The sequence below is a fragment of the Ranitomeya imitator genome, chromosome 1, assembly GCF_032444005.1.
Source record: "Ranitomeya imitator isolate aRanImi1 chromosome 1, aRanImi1.pri, whole genome shotgun sequence".
NCBI lineage: Eukaryota > Metazoa > Chordata > Amphibia > Anura > Dendrobatidae > Ranitomeya > Ranitomeya imitator.
This window is the reverse complement of record NC_091282.1, coordinates 72,148,532-72,169,202: the sequence shown is the minus strand read 5'-3', so window position 1 is coordinate 72,169,202 and position 20,671 is coordinate 72,148,532. Positions and strand designations below refer to the sequence as shown.

The following is a 20,671-nucleotide window of genomic DNA, read 5'->3' as shown; positions in this document are numbered from 1 at the left end:
GGCTAGCCTGGGGCAACTAATGTCCCATCGACTAGTCAAAGCTCTCATTAGCATAGGAAAAGCGGATGTCATAAATGCTTTCATAAAGCTTTTATTAACCTGAATTATGTTATACAGAGCTGGTTAGGGAGGGAGTGTAATCTCACATAGCTGAATGCTGCTGGATTGGAGGGCACGGGGGCCAGTGATCATATGGAGAAATCTGACAAATCTGATGACATCTTCATCCAGAGTCTCCATGCTCTGTTCTACACACCTTATACATACACTCATTCAAGAGAGACCTGTCAATCAACTGGAGGGGGGCGGGGCTGTGCTGAGCTGGACTAGTCCTCTGCGTATAGTCCCAGGATGGCTTTTCCAACATGCTCTGATTCCTGCTGCTCTGTTGTTCAAGCAGCATGAATTTAATGACTGGTTCCCTTTAATTATCTGAAGGTAATGGAATTGATTATTAAAATGAAACCTGAATGATAAATTATATTTTTAATCAATCTCTTATCTCATGACTCAACTATGTCCTTGTCCTCTGGGAAACTCTTAGATGTGGCATTACTGTGTGCTATTAAACCTGGTTGTGTAAGTATAAGGGGCATGATATTAGTGCCTGTTACATGACCTGTCGTTACCACTGCCTTGTGTAGGATGAGATGCAGGTAGTGTAGTATCAGTGCCGTGTGATATCACCTTTCTGTATCACAGGACGGCATAGTGGAAACAACAAGGAGCGGGGTACCGGTGCCCGGTCACATCAGCTATCATTACCACCACCCTGCATATAGTGATACAATGGGGAGTGTAGTATCAGTGGCACTGCTTATCAATATAATCGCAAGAATTTATGGCATTAGTTCAAATTACAAGAACATTCACAAAGTGATATTTCCCTTGGTGACTCTTTGTATTGGAAAATTCCCATAAGTTGGTGTTAAAGTCAAAGAGTCAGACTGCCTGGATCCTCAGATATCTGTCTGCCTGGATCCCCACACATCTCTCTGCCTGGACCCCACACATCTGTCTGCCTTGATCCCCACACATCTGTCTGCCTGGATCCCCACATATCAGTCTGCCTTGATCCCCACATATGTCTGCCTGGACCCCACACATCTGTCTGCCTGGATCCCCACATATATCTTTCAGCCTGGATCCCCACATACAGTATCTGTCTGCCTGGATCCCCACACATCTGTCTGCATGGATCCCCACATATCTGTCTGCCTGGATCCTCTCAGATATCTGTCTGCCTGGATCCCCACATATCTGTCTGCCTGGATCCCCACATATCTGCCTGAATCCTCAGATATCTGTCTACCTAAACCCCCACATATCTGTCTGCCTGGATCCCCACATATCTGTCTGCCTGGATCCCCACATATCTGTCTGCCTGGATCTCCACATATCTGTCTGCCTGGATCCCCACATATCTGTCTGCCTGGAACCCCACATATCTGTCTGCCTGGATCCCCACATATGTCTGCCTGGACCCCACACATCTGTCTGCCTGGATCCCCACACATCTGTCTGCCTGGATCCCCACATATCTGTCTGCCTGGATCCCCACATATCTGCCTGGATCCTCAGATATCTGTCTACCTGGACCCCACACATCTGTCTGCCTGGATCCCCACACATCTGTCTGCCTGGATCCCCACATATCTGTCTGCCTGGACCCCACACATCTGTCTGCCTGGATCCCCACACATCTGTCAGCCTGTATCCCCACATATCTGCCTGGATCCTCAGATATCTGTCTACCTGGATCCCCACATACTGTATCTGTCTGCTTGGATCCCCACATATCTGTCTGCCTGGACCCCACATATCTGTCTGCCTGGATCCCCACATATCTGTCTGCTTGGAACCCCACATATCTGTCTGCCTGGATCCCCACATATCTGTCTGCCTGGATCCCCACATATCTGTCTGCCTGGATCTCCACATATCTGTCTGCCTGGATCCCCACAAATCTGTCTGCCTGGAACCCCACTTATCTGTCTGCCTGGATCCCCACATATCTGTCTGCCTGGATCATTTCTTGGACAGGACCCCTATTTTAGGTCCTTAGTTGGTGTCCGAGAAGTTGACTCCCAATATGTTTCATGCCTTTAATCAGATTATCCCTTTAAAAGGGACCTGTTATCAGGTCAAAAGTGGACATTTTTTGCTCTCATTTTATTCCCATTGCTCCTCTGTGTTATCCGCTTCTTTTTTTTTTTAATCTGTCATGCAGTTTGCCTTGATCCCCACATATGTCTGCCTTGATCCCCACATATCTGTCTGCCTTGATCCCCACATATCTGCCTGCCTGGATCCCCACATATCTGTCTGCCTTGATCCCCACATATCTGTATGCCTGGATCCCCACATATCTGTCTGCTTTGATCCCCACATATATGTCTGCCTGGATCCCCACATATATCTTTCAGCCTGGATCCCCACATACAGTATCTGTCTGCCTGGATCCCCACACATCTGTCTGCCTGGATCCCCACATATAATAATAATAATAATAATTTTATTTATATAGCGCCAACATATTCCGCAGCGCTTTACAAATTATAGAGGGGACTTGTACAGACAATAAACATTACATCATAACAGAAATACAGTTCAAAACAGATACCAGGAGGAGTGAGGGCCCTGCTCGCAAGCTTACAAACTATGGGGAAAAGGGGAGACACGAGAGGTGGATGGTAACAATTGCTTTAGTTATTCGGACCAGCTATAGTGTAAGGCTCAGGTGTTCATGTAAAGCTGCATGAACCAGTTACCTGCCTAAGTATGTAGCAGTACAGACACAGAGGGCTAATACTGCATAAAGTGTATGAGAACATGATGCGAGGAACCTTTTTTTTTTTTTTTTTTTTTATTATAAATAGGCCACACAGGGATCGTTAGGTTAATGCATTGAGGCGGTAGGCCAGTCTGAACAAATGAGTTTTTAGGGCACGCTTAAAACTGTGGGGATTGGGGATTAATCGTATTAACCTAGGTAGTGCATTCCAAAGAATCGGCGCAGCACGTGTAAAGTCTTGGAGACGGGAGTGGGAGGTTCTGATTATTGAGGATGCTAACCTGAGGTCATTAGCGGAGCGGAGGGCACGGGTAGGGTGGTAGACTGATACCAGGGAGGAGATGTAGGGTGGTGCTGAGCCATGGAGTGCTTTGTGGATGAGGGTAGTAGTTTTGTACTGGATTCTGGAGTGGATGGGTAGCCAGTGTAATGACTGGCACAGGGTAGAGGCATTGGTGTAACGGTTGGTGAGGAATATGATCCTGGCTGCAGCATTCAGGACAGATTGGAGCGGGGAGAGTTTTGCAAGAGGGAGACCGATTAGTAGAGAGTTACAATAGTCCAGACGAGAATGAATAAGTGAAACAGTCAGAGTTTTTGCAGAGTCGAAATTAAGAAAAGGGCGAATTCTGTCTGCCTGGATCCTCTCAGATATCTGTCTGCCTGGATCCCCACATATGTGCCCGAATCCTCAGATATCTGTCTACCTAGATCCCCACATATCTGTCTGCCTGGATCCCCACATATCTGTCTGCCTGGATCCCCACATATCTGTCTGCCTGGATCCCCACATATCTGTCTGCCTGGATCCCCACATATCTGTCTGCCTGGATCCCCACATATCTGTCTGCCTGGATCCCCACATATCTGTCTGCCTGGATCCCCACATATCTGTCTGCCTGGATCCCCACATATGTCTGCCTGGAACCCCACATATCTGTCTGCCTGGATCATTTCTTGGACAGGACCCCTATTTTAGGTTCTTAGTTGGTGTCCGACAAGTTGACTCCCAATATGTTTCATGCCTTAATCAGATTATCCCTTTAAAAGGGACCTGTTATCAGGTCAAAAGTGGACATTTTTTGCTCTCATTTTATTCCCATTGCTCCACTGTGTTATCCGCTTCTTTTTTTTTTTTAAATCTGTCATGCAGTTCCAGAGTTATGGGTCTTTATTATGGGCAGCACGGTGGCTCAGTGGATAGCACTGCAGCGCTGGGGTCCTGGGTTCTAATCCCACCTTGGACAACATCTGCAAGGAGTTTGTATGTTCTCCCCGTGTTTGCGTGGGTTTCCTCCGGGTTCTCCGGTTTCCTCCCACTTTCCAAAGACATACTGATAGGGAATTTAGACTGTGAGCCCCATTGGGGACAGTGATGACAATGTGTGCAAACTGTAAAGCGCTGCGGAATATGTTAGCGCTATATAAAAATAAAGATTATTATTTGTATTTGGTGCATTTTGATGGTCTTTTCTATGGGGGCAGTACTTACAGGGTACTAATGCAGCCTAAGAACACGACCCAGAGGATCTGGTGAGCCCGTCCCCTTGGTAAAGACAATAGAAAGTAGAACTAAATAGAAAGTCCCATATCTCTGGAACGAACTGGGTGACATCTGACAACTGGCGATTGCCAAAACTCCGTTTTTCAACCCCATTCTTGTGTGGTTTCTGCTTACGTGTTAGGTTACTTGTACTACTAGAGGATTTGCCCATTGTCATGTTCTTCTAGCCAGCAGATTAACCCTTAGCTGACCGTTCTACTTTGCACATACTGCAGTTTTCATCTGATTGGATGATTGTGTTTCCTTTATCGGATCAGATTATCTCATCGATATTCTCAATATCGGAGTTGTTTCTATTGGTGATTTAATATTTAATCACCTTGGTTGCATGATCATCGCTCATTTTTAAAATCTTGTGGTTAGATTTTGGTACTTATAAGTAAAAGCTATGTTTTAATTATGTTTATTTATGTTTTTTTAAAACTCTTTTTATTGAAAAGTTCCACAGAATAAGATAACAAACATATGACAATGTAGTCAAAATAATCCGTATGATCACCATTCACATTGACATAGACATAACATCACACTTTCAATAATAAAGTAAACAAACAAAACAAATGAAACGTAACATTCAGCACAATATACTCTACCAGGCATTGCACCTCCTAACCAACAGATTCTTTATACGAGTTTTAAACCCATTCCAGGTCGAATTATAGTAGACACATATTATTATGCCTACCCAAATCATCACTTTCATGGTGTGGAAGGGATATACATCAGGGACTGTATCGCGAGATCGAGGAGACCAAGTGCATCAAGGGTGAATCGCACCACCTTTCCCAAATCCTATGGAACTTCTGGGGACATCCTCTGTTTCTATATAATATGTTTTCATAAGGAATTATATCATTCACTAGTTTCTTCCACTGATTAATCAAAGGAGATTTCCTGCCTATCCACCTCAACGCTACCGCTTTCCTAGCCATAAATAGAACTTCCCGAAGAAATATTCTATCATGGTGGACCGACATCTCCTCATCCACGGCACCCGGGATGCACAATTCCGGTCCACATTCGATCGGTATTCCAATGACCTCACTCCAATATCTTCGTATAATTCTACAGTCCCAAAAAAGGTGCCAGAAATCCGCTCCCGATTCCCCACACCTATGACATTCATCAGTTACCCCTCTACTAAATGTATGTAATCTACTTGGGGTCGGATAGGATTGGTGAAGAATATGCAATTGTATTAACTTGTTATTTGCAGCTGGCGACACCATCGTGTGTGCCTCTAGGGCAGTGTTCCCAACTCCGGTCCTCAAGAGCCACCAACAGGTCACATTTTCAGGATTTCCTTAGTATTGCACAGGTGATAATTGCATCACCTGCACAAGCAAGCATTCACTGACCTGTGTAATACTAAGGAAATCCTCAAAACATGACCTGTTGGTGGCTCTAGAGGACCGGAGTTGGGGAACACTGATCTAGGGCATCGTTCCACTGATCATCAGTGATAGTGGGTATTAGGCGTCAACACTTACTTTCTACAGCGAGCTGAGTGGATGCAATTCTAGAGTTTAACAAAAAGGTATATGGGGAGGATATCAGACCTGTGGGTCCTTGAGTTGATAATACTCCTATCAATGGAGATTTAGATATTCCCATTCTAGGTAAACGGGAACTGGTACATTATGGCGTGTCTCAGCTGCAGATATCTATAAAAGTTTCTATGGGGAATTCCGAACTTGCCATGAATTTGTTCAAACGATAATAACATTTCGTTTTCAAAAATCTGATTAAGTGTTGTTTTTCCATCTTGTTTCCAGTTTTAATTTCTGTTTAAATATCAGAAAATTGTCATAATAGAATATTCTGAATCATTGTATTTGCAAAAATAATAATATTTCAAAGTTTATTGAAGATTTCCCCTGACCCTCTTCCTGTGGACTGAGAGCAATGAACCTTGGCACAGTTATTAGTCCTTCTCTACGTAGGTGCCACCAAGGGACACACGGCTCCCATCTCTTTAAGCAACTGTGCACACCTCGCTTGTAGAAGTCGACAGGTTGCTCCAAAAGCCACGTTGTGACTTCGGAAATCAGTCTCATCTGGAAAATGCTTGACCTTCAAAAATAACTTCATTGTTGGAAACAGGTGGAAGTCCGATGTTGAGAGGTTGGGTGAATAAGGGGGATTCGTTAGAATGTCAAAGCCACAGGAGCATGCTTCTATTTGGGCTACATATGGGTTGTGAACTGAATGAGAACGTATGTAGAGTTGTGAACTGAATGTGAACGTATGAAGATGGGAGGCGCCACCCCGCTGGTGAGTATATAAAAAAGTAATTTTTCTACTCTTACAAGTTGGGTTGGGGGCAGATATCAGTAGCGTAGCTACCGGGGGGGGGGGGGGCAGAGGGCCCATCGCCCCGGGCCCCGCGCTCTGAGGGGGCCCACCCGAAGCTACGCTACTGTAACTGCATTGGCACCCCCCGATGCAGTTACATTCTGCAGCAGAGCAGGGAGCATCAATCTCCCTGCTCTGCCGCTATGGGGCCCCTGAGTAGGCGGGGGTGCCCGGTGCCAGCAGTGAGCCCCCGGCCGTCATCGCATGGTCAGCTGTATCGGCAACTAGCCGATACAGTTTACCGCAATGATGAGGGAAGGAGTGCTGCGCTCCTCCCATCATCCCTCACATCGTCTGACAGCGGGCGCGATGACGTCACTACCCGGCGCCCGCTGTCAGGAGATGAGCGGGAGCAGGGAGTGCTGCTGGAATAAGGAGGAAGAGAGGTGAGTATTTATTGTAGGTTTTTTTATGGGGGTGCTGCCTTATATACTGGATCTGCCTATGGGGGGTGTCCTGCCTTACATACAGGATCTGCCTATGGGGGGGTGCTGCCTTATATACAGGATCTGCCTATGGGGGGTGCTGCCTTATATACAGGATCTGCCTTTGGGGGGCTGCCTTATATACAGGATCTGCTTATGGGGGGTGCTGCCTTATATATAGGATCTGCCTTTGGGGGGGTGCTGCCTTACATACAGGATCTGCCTATGGGGGTCTGCCTTATATACAGGATCTGCCTATGGGGGGTGCTGCCTTATATATAGGATCTGCCTTTGGGGGTGCTGCCTTATATACAGGATCTGCCTATGTGGGGGCTGTCTTGTATACAGGATCTGCCTATGGGGGTGCTGCCTTATATACAGGATCTGCCTATGGGGGATGCTGCCTTATATACAGGATCTGCCTATGAGGGGTGCTGCCTTATATACAGGATCTGCCTATGGGGGGGTGCTGCCTTATATACAGGATCTGCCTATGGGGGGTGCTGCCTTATGTACAGGATCTGCCTATGGGATGGGGTGCTGCCTTACATACAGGATCTGCCTATGGGGGGTCCTGCCTTATACACAGGATCTGCCTATGGGGGGATGCTGCCTTATATACAGGATCTGCCTATGGGGGGTGCTGCCTTATACACAGGATCTGCCTATGGGGGGGTGCTGCCTTATATACAGGATCTGCCTATGGGGGATGCTGCCTTATATACAGGATCTGCCTATGAGGGGTGCTGCCTTATATACAGGATCTGCCTATGGGGGGGTGCTACCTTATATACAGGATCTGCCTATGGGGGTGCTGCCTTATGTACAGGATCTGCCTATGGGATGGGGTGCTGCCTTACATACAGGATCTGCCTATGGGGGGTCCTGCCTTATACACAGGATCTGCCTATGGGGGGATGCTGCCTTATATACAGGATCTGCCTATGGGGGGTGCTGCCTTACATACAGGATCTGCCTATGGGGAGATGCTGCCTTATATACAGGATCTGCCTATGGGGGGGTGCTGCCTTATATACAGGATCTGCCTATGAGGGGTGCTGCCTTATATATAGGATCTGCCTATGGGGGGGGTGCTGCCTTGTATACAGGATCTGCCTTTGGGGGGTGCTGCCTGATATACAGGATCTGCCTATGGGGGGGTGCAGCCTTATGCTACAGGATCTGCCTATGGGGGTGCTGCCTTGTATTATATTGAGGACTATCTGGCACATTATACTATATGGAGGTTATCTATGGGGGCCATCATACAGTGTGGAGATTACAGTGAAGGGGCCATTATACAGTGTTGGAGCCATCAAACAGTTTGGGAGCTACTAAGCCGTCAGTATACTGTGTGGGTGGTACTATACAGTGAGGGGTTATTATGCTGTGTATAAAGGAGCATCATGCTGTGTATAGGGGAGCTGTACAGGGGGAGACTCTGGACATTATTAAATGTAAAGTGAGCACTTATTGTTATGGGGGAACTCAGGTTACTGTGACTATCAAATGGGCACACAGGGCATTATTACTTTCTAAGGGACAAAATGTGGGCACTGTTTTCTAGGGCACTTGCACCCGGCATTACTATGGTATAGTGGGTTACTTTAGAATTTAGAGGGTACAGAGAACCACACAGCAGGTGCAGTAATAGGGACACATACGGCAGCAGCGGCTCAGTATTGGGATATCAGGTGCAGTAATAGGGACACATACGGCAGCAGCGGCTCAGTATTGGGGTATCAGGTGCAGTAATAGGGACACATACGGCAGCAGCGGCTCAGTATTGGGGTATGAGGTGCAGTAATAGGGACACATACGGCAGCAGCGGCTCAGTATTGGGGTATCAGCAGGATGAGGAGTTTGTGCAGGTTGGGAATAGATGGTGATGGCTGGAATATGAGAAGTGAAACGTGTCTTTGGTGTATTCTCTGCAGACGAGTTGTAGCTGGAAGAAGTTGTCATGTCGGTCTGGACCAGATGGAAAAGACGTGAAAAGTGAACGATTCCATGAGAGAGAACGTCAGTGGTAAGCCATTATCTGTAACTGTGCTGTGATCTCTTATATGTTCTGTAGGGCTGGTATCTACCACTGATCATATGGCGGTAATATCCATGTTGGTCTTGATGTAGAGATTAGTTTCAGTAATAGCTCGATCATCTGCTGAGGTTTGCCCTCATTATTAGGGTGTGTCACACAGTTGTTATCAAGGCTACCTGGTTAGAGGCCCACTCAGAAGCTTCGCCCCCCTGAACCAAAACCCTAGCTACGCCTCTGGCAGATATACAGCATTATAGAATGCTGTATATCAACCCTGAAAGGTCGTGGCCATAACTTATATAGGCCAAAACTGATGACAGATTCCCTTTAATGAACACCCCTTGTATATTGCCAATAAAGCAATGTTAACAGCAAAACAAAACAGGAAGTTCCTGTTCACTCACTGTGTGTGTAGCTGGAGCACAGGTTTACTTTCACTTTGTAAGCTGACAGACAAGATGCTAAGATCCTAAGCTAAAAGAAATATTAGTTGTAAGCTGTTATTTTTGTTCCCGAATAAATATGTCTTCACTGTTGAACAGCTGGACAGTACAGAAATTAATCTCCCGCTAACACTTTTGATAAGGCTTCTTAGGTCCTGGTGTAACAATAAAAAATGATACCTGCCTTGTTGTAATCCAATGCGCTAGCTCTGAGAAATCGAGCTTTAAAGGGAACCTGTCACCCCGAAAATCGCGGGTGAGGTAAGCCCACCGGCATCAGGGGCTTATCTACAGCATTCTGTAATGCTGTAGATAAGCCCCTGATGTTACCTGAAAGAGGAGAAAAAGACGTTATATTATACTCACCCAGGGGCGGTCCCGCTGCTGGTCAGGTCGGATGGGCGTCTCCGGTCCGCCGCGGCGCCTCCTATCTTCTTTCCATGACGTCCTCTTCTGATCTTCAGCCACGGCTCCGGCGCAGGCGTACTTTGCTCTGCCCTCTTGAGGGCAGATTATAGTACTTCAGTGCGCAGGCGCCGGAAAGGTCAGAGGCCCGGCGCCTGCGCACTGCAGTACTTTGTCTGCCCTCAACAGGGCAGAGCAAAGTACGCCTGCGCCGGAGCCGTGGCTGAAGATCAGAAGAGGACGTCATGGACAGAAGATAGGAGGCGCCGCAGCGGACCGGAGACGCCCATCCGACCTGACCAGCAGCGGGACCGCCCCTGGGTGAGTATAATATAACGTCTTTTTCTCCTTTTTCAGGTAACATCGGGGGCTTATCTACAGCATTCCAGAATGCTGTAGATAAGCCCCTGATGCCGGTGGGCTTACCTCACCCGCGATTTTCGGGGTGACAGGTGCCCTTTAAAGCTACATGCAAATTAGTAGTAGAACTGTCCTGACACTGAATGCTTAAAGGTCACCTATCTGCAACGTGTTATTTTTTTAGGCTAGGTTCACACACAATTACAATGCTCTCCGCTAAGCACTACGTCAGGGTTTCTGTCTCAATCCCTGAAAAATTGGATTCCAATGGGAACCTCGACACATCCCGGACGGAGCCATTCACTTAGTGAAGCAAACTGAGCGACTTTGGACATTTTTTCCCATGTGTCTCAGCAGTATTCCTCTTTTTGAGATATGATTCTAAAAGTGGTCTGCCATGTTTTTGTGCATGTCTGAAAAAAAACAATACTGTCAGAGCAGAGGTCGGAGAGAGTCCTAAGAGACTCCATCAGCTTCATTCCAGTGAGTGGCTCCATCCAGGATGTGTTGAGGTTGCCATTACAAAAGAAACCCTGACTAAGGCTACTTTCACACATTAGTTTTTGCTGTTAGGCAGGATCCGTCAAATTTTTAAAAAATTTTGAGAGAGAAAATTCGGTAATTTCACCTCACGTTTACCGTTTGTTAAAACTCCTCTCCTTTCTCAAGAACGGAGGGATTTTTACTTCTATAGTTTACTACTCTTTGCCTAGGTTACCAACCACCACTGCAGTCTAGAACGGGCTACTGGTTTCCTGGGCAAGGAGTGCAGCGCTTTTAAAGTTATTTGTCTGGAAGCATGGAATGGAAGAAGCGCTGCTCTGAAGCCGGCTGGATGCTCTCCTGCGCTCCTATAATGCTGCAGAGTGAAATCTACCTTTGTGTGCAGCATGGAGGAGAGCACAGGTTGGAGAGCAGAGGCAAGTCATGTCACTGGCCACAGTATTAGACCATGTTCACACGATCAGTATTTGGTCAGTTTTTTACCTCAGTATTTGTAAGCCAAAACCAGGAGTGGGTGATAAATGCAGAAGTGGTGCACATGTTTCTATTATACGTTTCCTCTAAGGCTGTGTTCACACGTTGCGTTTTTTTCGCGTTTTTTTCGCGTTTTTTCCCGATAAAAACGCTATAAAACCGCAAAAAAACCGCATACAATAAGCATCCCATCATTTAGAATGAATTCCGCATGTTTTGTGCACATGATGCGTTTTTTTCCACAAAAAAAAACGCATACCGCACAAAATCCGGACATGCTCTATCTTTTTGCGGTTTTTTTGCGGATTTCCCACTCCAAAATGCATTGGGAAGTGTCCGGAAAAAAACACGGCAAAACCGCGGCAAAAACGCATGCGGTTTTCTTGCGGATTTCATGCAGAAAATGTCCGGAATTCTCAGGAATTTTCTGCATGAATTCCTGAACGTGTGCACATAGCCTAATTGTTCCACTCCTGGTTTTGGCTTACAAATGCTGAGGTAAAATACTGAACGTGTGAATGTGGCCTAAATCTTCAGGAGCTCACTCCCTCCTTTTCTTCCCCTTCCGGCAAGAAGAAAGCCAAGAAGTAAAGGAGCGACCAGCACGCTCCGGAAGACAGAAGATGAGGAAACCCCCTTAAGATCCTGTTTATTCTGGAACTACTTCGCAGTTTACTACGTCTGAGTATCCACGTCCAGTAGGCGTATACGCGTGGAAATGATTTACATCAGAGCACACGTTGACTCTGTAGGCACCATTGTAGCAAATGGCACCGTCGGCGCGTATGCCAAATTCCAATTTGCAAGGGTTTGGACGTAACCCCGACTGAACGTGGGGAAGAACACAATGTTAAAAGGGCCTGAGTTGGTTTTGTTATACCCCTATTAAATATTCTGACATTTTGCAAATCTGAAAAAATTTAGATAGTTCCGTAAGATCCTAAGATGAGGCTCAGGGAAGGACTCTATTGCAAAGTGAGCAGTGTCGGAGATTTCTGCTGTCGTTAGCTGCCTCCAAACTGGGACAAAACATTCTAGGTCAGGTGACTGTTCTGAAACTCATTGCTTGACAGACTCTAGTAAAAGAAGGAGACAATATAGATGCTTCCTTGGGCACTTAGGATAAGAAAGGTGACTTTAATGTCTATTTAAAAGCCTCTACTTTGCCATTCCCTGACAAGTCGAGTCCGCATGTTGTGGATGTGGCTAGGCCCATAGGGCCCATATGCATCTGTGTGCACTCCTCATACGGGAAGTATCTGCTACCATCACTGGAGCTGGCATTGTGAGACCAATGCATGTTGGGACTTTTTCAACAGGGATGTATTCCTCTTGTACATTGACAAACATCGGTCCGCGTGCAGTCCGTTGCACGCAGAGAGCACTGACGGAAAATATGTTCTTTTGCATGTAGCCTAAACTGGAGTACCCAGACGAAATGCAAAACGGAAGAACATGTAATCTCCACAGCTGTTGTGCGGACCCAGCGGCCGATGATTGCAGGGTGAACCCCTGAGCCACCCATCTTGTTACTAGTCATAACACAGGATGTCTTGTATCATCTACGGTGGGAAGGATTCAGTCATGGCCGTCTACAGAGAGGTCATTGTGTTGGGTGAAATTTACAATGCGTAACCGGCTCCTTTTTATCTGTTTATTTACCCGTTCGTTTTTATTAATTATTTGTTTATTTTCCTATTGATTCATCTGTGTACAGTATTTACCTGTTCATTCATTTATTTACTTATTTTAATTGCAGACCAATGAAATCAAGACCTCCAAATACAATGTTTTTACCTTCCTGCCCCTCAACCTCTTTGAGCAGTTCCAGCGAGTGGCCAACGCCTATTTCGTCTTCCTCCTCATCCTGCAGGTGAGTATTTCTTTTAGATATTGATGGGCTCATTATGGAGCCTAGTGTCCTGACATGTAAGTATGATGGACCCTGCTCCAGTTTTTGGCTGTTGGAAAGCTTCATATTTTAGGGGGCAAATCCTAGTGGCTCAAAATTGTGTTATTTTATTTTTGGATTCCTTTGCTCCTTGTCTAAAGAGTGGACAGGTCTTATCGGGAGGGGATGAGGCTGCTCACGGACTCACAGATCTACTGTCACATATGCAAAAAATTAGGGTCAATTAAGGTGCAGTCAGACGGCTGTATAAATCAGCTCGAGATCAGACTGCGATGCACGGACTGGCCGGTGGGTCTCCCTACCCATGCGTGACATCTCTATATATTTCTATGAAGCTGTCACGCTCGGGTGGGTAGACCCACCGGCCAGTCCGTGCATTGTAGTCCTATCTCAGTCCTCAGTCTTACTGCGTCCTTATGATGAAAATCGATGCCACATAGCTGTCGTTTTCCATTTTTGGGGCACGGGCTTCACAAGAAATCTATAAAGAGTCATTCGCTGGTTAATAAATTTAGGCTGCCATCAGAATTGTGAATGTAGCTGTGGACAAGGGTATACACATGAACCATAGGGCTCCATGGAAAAAAAATCACATTGAGCCTCATTCCCTACTAGGAGCTTCATAAATGTTCTATAGCTTTTGTATCATGGATGTCCACCATTCTAATTCCATTACTTTATGTTGAATAATCTATTAAAACATTTGTATAGAGGAGTTCTTCTTCTCTGACTTAAAGAATAATATGATACTTTTTGCCTGGAGTCGCCACTAGGGGGAGCTCTTTGTATTTGAATTTGTATCACTACTCTGTATATGCCGAGAGCTCCCTCTAGTGTCAGGTGCAGGAAGCTGCTATGACACAGCAAACAGGAGATGACCGATTACTACTCGTGTGTGGATGTGAGTCATAACTATGTTTTTCAATGTGTAAAAAAAATCTATTTTATTTTCCCTTCTCAGTTCATTCCTCAAGTGTCTTCCCTGTCATGGTTTACTACCGTAGTCCCATTGGTATTGGTGCTCACTGTGTCCGCAGTAAAAGATGCCATGGATGATTTTGTAAGATTCTAGTCTTATCTTATTTAGTGCAAACTGTAATGTGATTTGCCAGTTTTTCTATATTAACCTTATAGTCACTAGGTTAATATTAACCATTTCAATCCCAATCCCCAATAAATAAAATGTCAGTTTTAAAATAATATGATATCTAACTCTCCACATTGTACGATTTGTTACAATTTCTGTTAATTAATATTAAGATGTAGGGAGATAGTTTCATAAAATGTGGTTTATTTCCTAAACTTCTATGTGTTTTCCCCTGGATTTCTGAATAATTTTATTTTATTGTTTCAGTATCGACACAAAAGTGACAACCATGTCAATAATCGGACAGTCCAGGTACTTAGTAGAGGAGGGTAAGTGGTCAGCAGTTTTTGGCAGCCTTCTAACTTTAGCACTTGTTTAGCACTGTATATAATAATATACTACTCAGCATGCACTGCCAACTGTTAAGAGGACCTGTCTCTAGGTGATAAGTGGCCAGTTATGCTTTTATTGTATTCCCATTGCTCCACTGAGTATTCTGATTTTTGTTTTTTTAAAATCCGCCATACGGATCCAGAGATATGGTAATAATGCGGAGCAGCCTAAAGCCACGCCCCAGGGGATCCTGTAAGCTCCGCCCCCACGGAAAAGAATATAAAAAATAGCACTAAATAAAAAGACCGATATCTCTTGAACCGTATGGTGGATTTAGAAAAAATTAAAAATGTAATAATCAGGGGAGCAGTGGGAATAAAATAAGCGCAAAAATGGCCACTTCTGACTTGGTGATAATTCCTCTTTAAAGCAGATCCTAAAACTCAGTACATAGAAAAAACTTGAATAATAAAATACACTTACTGCTGATATCGTCGGTGATATAGTGAATTGTAGATCCTAAATCGGTACCATTTACAAGTATAATCTTAAAAAAATAAATAAATGGATGAAAATTTTATAGCAAATCTGATTATAAGTGAACCAGGATAATGAGATGCATATAGATGAATATCAAAGAAATGATGAGGAATCCAGCTCAACGTGATAGTGAAAAAAAGCTTTTCTTTATTCACTTGGAAAATGTGTTCAGTGGAGGATAAAAACATCAGCAATTACAGAGAATAAAATGCTATATCAACGCGTTTCTGGTGATCAAGCCCCCTTAGGCCGGCTTCACACTCAGCGTATGAAAATAAGGTCCGTATATTACGGCCGTAATACACTGAAAAGTCACGAAAATAGTGGTCCGTAGCTCCTCTGTAGGCAGGGTGTTTCAGCGTTTTTTGCGCATGGCATCCTCCGTATGTAATCCGTATGGCAGCCGTACTGCGTGTTTTTATCGCAGGCTTGCAAAACCGACATACGGATATACAAGGGATCCATGTGTTAAAAAAAAATATATATATATATATACTGTCTATATATATATATATACATATATGTCAGTAGACACATATATGTACATATATTTATATTTCATCCAGCGCGATATAGCAGAAAGCCGGTCGAGTTCATATGAGGACAACCAGCAGAGGGCGCCTCTTATGATCTCGAGCCAGGGAGCTTTCTAGGAAAGTTCCCACGATCTAGGAACAGCCAGCAGAGGGCGCCTCACCGCAAATGCAGGTAAATATAGGTCATTGACCTACTTTACCTACATTCTCCGGGGTTTTGCAGACATGAGCAATGTTGCATTAGCAAAGCTCGTGGCTGCAAAATATTTTAACCCCTTCAGATGGATTTACAGATCTGCGGAAGGTAAGGATATTGTTGGTTTATTATGTTTTTTTTGTTACAGAACGAGGGTCTTCAGTGATTGGATTGGGCGATCAATAAAATATTACAACAACCTTTGTTTTTATTTCATTAAAATAATGTTTAATAATGTGTTTGTGTATTTATTTAACCCTTTACTAGTATTGGATTAATAATGGATAGGTGTCATAATTGACGCCTCTCCATTATTAATCTGGCTTAATGTCACCTTACAATAGCAAGGTGACATTAACCCTTCATTACCCCATATCCCACCACTACACGGGAATGGGAAGAGAGTGGCCAAGTGCCAGAATAGGCGCATCTTCCAGATGTGCCTTTTCTGGGGTGGCTGGGGGCAGGTGTTTTTAGCCAGGGGGGGGGGGGGGGGGCAATAACCATGGACCCTCTCCAGGCTATTAATATCTGCCCTCAGTCACTGGCTTTACTACTCTGGCGGAGAAAATTGTGCGGGAGCCCACGCCAATTTTTTCCGCCATTTAACCCCTTAATTTACTAGCTAGAACGGCCAAATTTTGCATAGACACACTATTGACATTAGTAGTGTGGAATATGCAAAAAAATGGTGATATGAGATGGTTTACTGGATGTAAACCAGGTCTCATATCATGTCGGGTTTAGGAAGGAGATAGCAAAAGCCGGTAATTGAATTACCGGCTTTAAAGCTGTCTAGCGCTGGAAGAAATATTAATATATATACTGTATATATATATATGTGTCTCACTGACATATATATATATATATATATATATATATATACCTATTCTATGTGTACACATTTATTCTACCTATTCTATTGGAAGCTGTCAGTGTGATTTTACTGTACACCGCACTGAATTACCGGCTTTTCTCTCTAACACCGCTGCGTATTCCTCGCAAGTCACACTGCTGGTCCGTGTGTGATCCGTATTTTTGGGGCTTCCATAGACTTTCATTGACGTTTTATTTGCGCAATACGGTGACAAACGCAGCATGCTGCGATTTTCTACGGCCGTAGAAAGCCGTATAATACTGATCAGTTTAATACGGCAGATAGGAGCAGGGACATAGAGAATAATTGTGCCGTATGTTTTGCGAGTTTTACGGACGTAGTTTCTGCGCTCTTACGTCCGTAAAACTTGCAAGTGTGAAGCCGGCCTTAGTCATGACTAAGAAAAGGTTTTTTTTCACTATCTCATTGAGCTGGATTCCTCGTCATTTCTTTGATTCTTCTATGCCCTGACACAGCGGTTCCGTGCTCCGAGTCTCCAAGGATGTCGACGATGGTCAGCTGGACTTTGTTTGATTATAGATAAATATACAGATTTACTTACTTAGATTGTCATTAAAGATATAGTTTGCCGAAGATCCAAAAATGCTGCGGATCGCGTGTTGCTAATGGGAAAGGGAAGGTCCCTCCGTACTCAAATTCACGGGACACATGTCCTTGAGCAAAACATCTCTGCCAACGGACCCTGCACAGTATAACTACATTGCCTGCTTCTAAGGCTACGTTCACATTTGCGCCGTGGGGCGCAGCGTCGTCGACGCATATCGACGCATGCATCATGCTCTCCTATCTTTAACATGGGGGGCGCATGGACATGCGCCATATGCCTTGTCATGCGTTTTATGACGCATGCATTTTTTTGGCGCACCAGATAGGACACGGACGATGCTACAGGTTGCAGTTTTGATGCATCACATTTCTGAAGAAAAACGCATGCAACGCACCTGTGTCGTAAATGCGCCAAAAAAACACATTAGTGTCTATGAAAAACGCATAGGGCGCAGGTGCCTGCGTTGAGCCGCGTTTTTTGACGCATGCATCTTTTGACTAAATGTATTTTTTGGGGGCGTTTTGGATCTTCAATTGTATAGGACAAAAACGCTGCGTTGTGTATGCGTTTGCCATGCGTTGTGCATTGCGTCGACGACGCTGCACCAACAAATGCAAATGTGAACGTAGCCTAAGGTCCTTCTCTATATCACCAACGAAAATATTAGTAAGTATACCAAACATTTACAGATCTAAACTACATATATCCCCACATTATTAATACAAATCTGTTTAATCAGTGGGAAATTTTAAATCCTATGATGAAGAGCATCCCTTAGCAACACGCTATCCACAGCATTTTTGGATCTTCGGCAAACTATACCTTTAATGACAAATTACGTAAGTAAATCTGTATATTTATCTATATGCATCTCATTATCCTGGTTCACTTAGAACCAGAGTTGCTATAAAATTTTAATCCATTTATTTATTTTTTAAGATTCTACTTGTAAATGGTACCAGATTAGGATCTACAATTCACTATATCACCGACGATATCAGCAGTAAGTGTATTTTATTATTCAGGTTTTTTCTATGTACTGTTCCATATATAAATAGCGCAGCGAATACTATCCATACTAGCAAGCATACTATACAGTTAACAGGTATACACAGAACCTGTTATATTCGCCAGCAGCTCTCTACATAGAGGATTTCTCCTCCATTGGAATTTTTTTGGAGCGCCAGTGTTTGTTCTTACATAAATAAAAAAGATCCTAAAACTCAGCCTTAATTGAATCCTATATGATGAAGTTAAAAAAATTTCTGTTGCCAGCGCCTCATGTAGCTCATTTCAAGGTGTTTTATTGGTAACATATGGGGTTAATATCCCTTCTTCAGATCAGTTGCACTAATGCAAATAGTATGACAAACTCACATATAAATATGCATAAAATTGGTGCCAAACATGTGAATAATGGGTGTGGTTTGTAAGATAGCGCTTACTGCATGTGTTGGGGAACACTAGCTTAGCCACGGGATTCAGTCACACTGGCACGATTTTCTCTATTCAACAGTCCATGCGGTTTATTATGCAGTCATAAACCGGGTCATGCACAGTTCATTATATACTTCATGAAACACAATAGGCACCAACAGATGACATTAAGTTCCAGCTTTAACTTAGATACTTCATATACGGCTTTAACTCACAGTTCAGACACTACACCCGCCAGTCGTCCTTGACTAGTTTCCAGGGGTGTCCATATTCCGTATCAATGTGTCTACTCATATAGCGCACACGACATTGGTTCGCAGTCTCTAAATCCGCCGGACCTCACTTCATCCAGTTACCGTGGGAGACCACACAGTTCATTACTGACCCTCGTCAGAGCACACAGTTCCCAACTCTGGGTTACCTTCCTGAAGCTCCTGCTCCACACGCTGACTCCTTGTCAATCCACACTCCTGGGAAGCAGCCTAATGGGGATCACTGTCCTTGAGACCAGGGCACTCACGACAGTCCAGATCCTCCGAAGGTTGGTAGCTCCCCAACACAGTAGCCATCACCGACTCTGCACATTCGGGCTTTCCGTGCATTATTCATGGATCTGATCCTACTCCCAGGATCTCTTAACACACAAGCCTTCCAGGGCCTACACACTCTCTCTCATGTGACCACCATGGTCACATTATATATATGTAACCCCTGCCCTGGGTGGGAGGTGTGTATGGTTAGTCAGACCCGCCCAGCTCTCCAATTAACCTTGCAAGCCTCCCTTTACAACTATACAAATACTTGTGGGACTACAGGTCCCTGAACAACAACATTACTGGCTAACAGCGCAGACTCCCTCTGCGACACATACCAGCCATTTACAATAATGCCAGTCACTATCTCATTATCACCATTACAGTTACGCCTCCATGCGTATCCTGAGGAGCACATACAGCGCCCCCTAGCTGCAGCACGGGTCACTGCATCACATACCCCTTCCCCCTCTGTTCCAACTTGTGGGATTGAACACCTGTCATACACCCAGGGTCTCTAGAGGGGTCACGCACGTTACCTTGCCCTACCAGTCGAGAGAACCGTCTCAGTTGGTTTTGAGCATCATACATCATCACACCCTTGTTAGGTTTACCCCGCCCCCAGCGGTCACATGTAGGCCTTGAGCTTTGGCCCTTAAGTCACAGTCTGTCTGTGTCACCAGACCTTTCGTCACCACACTTTCCGAGTGCGCCCCTTCATGTGACCGTTCTTTCCATGGCCGCCACTCACGGTTGTTGCGGTCATGCGTCCACCGTCCAGTCGAGCCTAGCGACTGATCTGAGTCTGACCCTTCGTTACTGCGTCCGCTACTGTCCAAGTCCCTTAGTTTTGTACTGGGAGTAGAACTTCCACTTTCAGATACTCGACCTCCTTGTCTTTCTGAATGTCTTTGGCGGTCAGCCATTCCATTATTTGGAGTGTCCTTTTTGTTCCCTTTTCCTTGGGTTGAAGGCGGCCACCACCTTATGTCCTGCAGCTGTTTATTAACCTGCAGTCGGTCCAGTCTAAACTGCTCTTTCATTTATGTCACCCGATATTCGAGGAGTATTCGCATATACGTAAGGCTTTCCATTGAGCCAACAATGACAAATGGTACCATCCCATCTTCACCAGCTACCTGGACTTCACCATCAGCTGGAATCCTCACTCTAGCCACACTGGATCTATTCACGAGTTCTTGCATCACTTTTCCAAGTCTTCCAATGACTTTCCCAACCAGATTTCTGGGTACTTGCACTATGTCTTCCACCAAGCCCAGCCAACTT

General features: G+C 44.8%; 1 protein-coding gene across 2 annotated transcripts in view; it reads left to right on the top strand.

The window, feature by feature from the left end:
* LOC138662352 (phospholipid-transporting ATPase ID-like) overlaps positions 1-20,671 on the top strand; it is a 283,179-nt gene that overhangs the window by 169,259 nt on the left and 93,249 nt on the right. For both annotated transcript variants that reach the window (XM_069747882.1, XM_069747872.1), the window contains exons 4-6: positions 13,125-13,238; positions 14,239-14,337; positions 14,632-14,693. In XM_069747882.1, coding sequence (XP_069603983.1) covers positions 13,125-13,238; positions 14,239-14,337; positions 14,632-14,693 — 275 coding nt within the window. The remainder of the gene's footprint in view (positions 1-13,124; positions 13,239-14,238; positions 14,338-14,631; positions 14,694-20,671) is intronic.